Source organism: Chrysochloris asiatica, unplaced genomic scaffold (genome assembly GCF_000296735.1).
Source record: "Chrysochloris asiatica unplaced genomic scaffold, ChrAsi1.0 scaffold00104, whole genome shotgun sequence".
NCBI lineage: Eukaryota > Metazoa > Chordata > Mammalia > Afrosoricida > Chrysochloridae > Chrysochloris > Chrysochloris asiatica.
The window spans coordinates 9,299,762-9,304,531 of record NW_006408622.1 but is presented as its reverse complement, the minus strand read 5'-3'; the positions used below and the strand labels follow the sequence as shown (position 1 = coordinate 9,304,531).

The 4,770-nt window shown below is 43.1% G+C and overlaps 1 protein-coding gene across 1 annotated transcript in view; it reads right to left on the bottom strand.

Annotated features, from left to right (window-relative positions):
- The window catches only part of ZNF793 (zinc finger protein 793), an 11,328-nt gene extending 7,991 nt beyond the window's left edge, over positions 1-3,337 (bottom strand). The window contains exon 1 of the mRNA XM_006867399.1: positions 3,323-3,337. Coding sequence (XP_006867461.1) covers positions 3,323-3,337 — 15 coding nt within the window. The remainder of the gene's footprint in view (positions 1-3,322) is intronic.
- Positions 3,338-4,770: the final 1,433 nt, after the last annotated feature.

Below are 4,770 nucleotides of genomic sequence, written 5' to 3'. Positions count from 1 at the left end.
GATTGGCCAAGTGCAGCATTGATGGACTCAGGTGTGACGACAATAATAGTGAGGTTAGCCCAGGATCGGGCAGTGTTTCATTCTGCTGTGCATAGGGTCGCTATGAGTTGGTACCGACTTGAAGGCACCTAATAACAACCATAAATATATAGTCTTTGAAACTCCCACCAAATGCCTGGGTGTTGTTGTCAGGTGCTGTTGAGTCAGTACCAACTCATAGTGACCTTATGCACAACAGAACGAAACACTTCGCTGCCCAGTCCTGAGCCAATTGCACAATGGTTGCTTCGCTTCAGCCCTATGCAGATATGAGCTGTTATTGATCCACAAGGGAATTAGATAGCTTGCTAATAATGTAAATAAGGCATGTTTGTGAGGGTGAGGCCATGCAAATCAGGCACATGGAATCCTAATGAGGGGACTGGTAAGTCAAGTTTGCCATTTTACCAAGCTTACAATGAGCCATCCCCGAGTTGGGAAAGAGGGACCTCATGACTATCAAAGAGAAGCACCAGGAGCAGTGTGGGTCCTTTGGACCTGGGCTCCCTGCACTGAGTATCTCCTTGATTTAGGAGACAGAGCTGTGACACCGTGACACTGGAGATGGCAAGAGGCAGTGAGAAGTGACAGCAGCAGTAGAGAGACTGTGGTAGCAGAGGCAGCAGAAGCAAGGGACTGGCATAGGAAAAGCCGTAGCTTCCTGGCCCAAAGAGTGAGGAAGCTGAGTGCCTTTGGGCAGGAGTCTTCCTGGTGAATTACTGGCAGAGCAAAAGAGCAAGGTAGAGACCAGGCCAAGGAGTTGAGTGCCAGACCGTGGTGTGACGGCAGGCACCACTAAGAAGAGTCTGTCCTGATTGAAGACGTGTACCCGAGTCTTCTCTGAGCCTGGGGTACTTCCCTACTAAACTTCATCATCATGACTATTGTCTGTGAGTTCTGGGCAGTCCTTGCCATGAATTCTTGAACCCAGAAGATAAGCAAAGAGTGCTGTGGGTGGAAGAGTTGATGTGAGAATTGGTAAAAAGGTTGGAAGGTGGAGGCATTTCTGACCTCCGCCTCATAGGGATCAGCCTTGATCCTCAGCTCCTCTTCGTGAAGTTAGAGGAGATCAGAGGCCCCAGCATGCCATTTTTACCAGGACGGTGGTCACTTCAGGAGAAAATATTCAGAGGGAAAGAAGTTAAATTTAGGATGTCGTATGTTGATGTTGGACATGTACTTCTGGTGTGGCCCTGCCGGTAACATGCTAAACTGCAAAATCGGTTTGGGCCGTAAAGGCCGGAAGTTCAAACTCACTAGCTGCTCCTCAGAAAACCTGTACAGAGTCACTATGAGTCCGATCCCAACTGGATGGCACTTAGTAGCATGTGGACATAGCTGGGGAATACATGGGTGGAAACACTAGACAGAGATCAAAGCTGCAGCTGTTTGAACCACCAGCAAGCACAGCAGTAGCTGCTGAGGTGCTCAAACTGTGTGGGAGCTCTCTCCAAGGAGACAGCATGAGCCAGTTGCTCAGTCAGAGTCCCAAGCAGCAGAAGAATTCAGCGGGGGGCCTAGAGGAGGAATAGCTGCAGAGGAGGCTTGACAGGTCTTTGGCTTTGAAACAGAGAACACAAGTTCACTGAAGAGCCCAGGGTTCTGGGAGTCCAGTGCAGGTACTTACTTAGAAGGAGGAGGGCACCTACTGAGGTAGACTCATACAGGTACCAACGTAAGAGGGTACTGAAAATACATTGTTAAGTGACTTTGTAGTAAAGAATTTAACCTTACCCCAACAGATATAGGAGTCCTGGTGTGGTCCTGTGGGTTAATGCGCTGGACTGCAAAGCCATTTGAACTGCAAGGTTGGAGGTACAAGCTCACCAGCTGCTCCTCGGAAACCCTATATAGGGTTGCTATGGGTCAGAACCGACTCAAAGGCACTCAACAACAAAGAAGACATATGGCCTTTACCATTGGTTCCTGGGAGGTAATTGCTAAGCCCTTGGAATGTCCTCTCTGATACAGGGTCTTTGTCTACCTGAGAGCCCTGTGTCATGTAAGATGTGTTTTATAGTGGGGACTTCCGGTTACAAGGTATAGTTAGGCCACCAGAGGGGCTGGAGACAGAGATCAGTCACAAGAGCAGTTAACTAGGGGTCATGTGTACATGACCCTAGTAAAAACTCTGGACACTAAGGTTTAGGTGCATTTCCCTGGTTAGCAATACTCAATGCATAGTATTTTCATTCCTATCACAAGAATTTAAATACTGTCCATAACTCCACTGGGAGATGACATTTGGAAAATCTACACTGGAACTCTCTTAGACTCTGCCCTATGCATCTCTTCCCTTGGCTGATTTTAATCTTTATTCTTTGCTACAATAAACCATAACCACATAATAGATTTCAGTGAGTTCGGTGAGTCCTTCAAACAAATGATCAAATCTGAGAGTGGTCGTGGGGACCTCTTGAACTTGCCATTGCATAACTGTCAGAAGTGATGGTGGTCTGTGGACTGCTTACAATAATTGATATTCTTTTATCAGGCACTGAAGCATATTGGTTAAAAGCATGGGCTTTGCGAAGGCTATATGAATGAGGGCTGTCCTGAATGCCAAAAAAAGGAATGTGACCTCTACCTCGGAGACATTTCTAGACCTTATCTTTCCTTCTTTCCTGACACTGAACCTGAGTTATATCCTGTTACTTCTAGTTGTATCCTGTTGTTGTTGTTAAGCGCCTTTGAGTTAGTTCCGACCCATAGCGACCCTGTATAGGGCTTCTGAGGAGCAGCTAGTGAGCTGACTTTGCGGTTCAAACGGACTTTGCAGTCCAGCGCATTAACCCACAGAGCCACACCAGGACTCCTGTATCTTGTTACTTATGGTTGCATGCTACTCCTACCCTAATAAATTACTTAACTGTGGGCTCTGTGAAATGTTAGAGCAAACTATAAAACTCAATAGAGAAAGAGTGTCATGGTGGCGAGTGGCTGGTGTCAAAGATCATAGAAAAGAAAAGTCAGAAAGTAGGGACACACTGAATGAACCTCTGCCTTTTAACAGCAACAGCAACGTATGGGATTAAAATGATAACAGGAACTTGAGAGATGAGCCAGAAACCTTAGGGGACAACGGAGGAACAACAACTCAAAAAAGAGGGTGATGACGGTGGTACAATGCGGAGAATGTCATCAATGTCACTGAGTGTGCATGTAAAGATGGTTAAAGTGTTCTCAGCAACAAAACAACAAAATAAAATTTAAAAAACAGAAGAAACTATTTTTAGAATAGCAAAAGAAAAAAAGAGTATATTCCAATAAATGTCACACTCACCTGGTGTTCAATCATTTTCGGCTATTCTTGGAAAAGGAGCTGTGTGTGTCCTGTGAAAACAGAGATGGGAGGGGGTGAGCGAGGGGGGAGAAAGAGAAAGGAGAACAGAACCTTGAAGGATGGACCAGGTTTGCCTTTCAGTCCTCAAATTCCCTATGTACACCATGTAAAACGAAATTTATAAAGTGTTTTACTCAAAACGAAATGACCGAATTAAATCCAGCTCTTGCTGAATTAAACTGGTCTTTCCATTGCCTTTCTGCCTAGGACTAAATGTTTGCTGAATCAAGGCAAACTTCGAACCAGCTCCACCTGGTGTCTGGATATGTTAATTGCTAGAAGTCAAAAATAACTGACTTCTCTGTAGTAAAGCCAGTTTGTGGAAAGAATAAATATACCCCAAGGAAGGGGGTTTTGACACAGAAACAATGCTGTCAAATGGTCTTAAGAAATATTCCTTTCATGATAAAAAATAGAAACAAAGTCTCAAGAAAATACCTTGGACAGCCAAGGTTTCTGTTTCCCAGGGAACCAAGACGATTTCACTTGAGCAAGCAGTTTCTAAAGAAAATGCCTTACTACCAGCTTCACCCCAGGGAATGTTTTATATCAACAGAGACATTTTTATAACCTGTTCTGAAAATGATACATTGTAAATGTTCTGTGATTATGATTGTAAATTTTGGAGTCCCCCTAAACATACCTCACATTGGTATCCACTGGAAGCCAACCCTACTTTTTTTTTTTTTCAACCTCAATAAAAAACCAATCAATGATTTTATTGTTAATATTATTATCTGTCCCTTCTCAGGACCCACTCTCTGAAATTGCCATGTTTTCATTTATGTGAGCTGGTGGGTTTTCCATTTGGATATCTCTCTAAGGTCTAGCAAAATCTCTTAATTGTTATTTAATGCCTGATTGGTTTCCCCTATGACAATCTTGTACAAAACCCTATGCTTTAAAATATTGTAGGTAGAAGAAAAATAGTGATTTTAATGTACAGCTTCAGAGATCAAAATTAATTATCCACTCAGCAGAGAGGTATCTAAAACAGACTGTCTAAGAAATAATAGGTGTGTTATACGGTAACGCCAAGGTCAGCATTTCAAACCCACCTGCCACCACTTGGAAACCCTATCCAGGGTCACTTTGAAACAGGACCAAATCCACATCACTTAACAATAACAACAACCAAGGAAGAACTGAAAGTTATGGAAAACAAAACAAAACCCAACAACCTTAAAACTTGAAGTATTGGACCCAGGTGTATGCTGCATAGGGCTTCTGTGACTGCTAGGAAAGTAGCATAATACATAAAAAGTAAACAAATTCTATAAAAATAAATGCCCAGTAAACTAATTCTATAACATTAGTTTAATGCTCAAGCCATGACAATAAGAAATTATTATAAGGCTACATTTTATTTATCCAGTAGATTCTTTTCA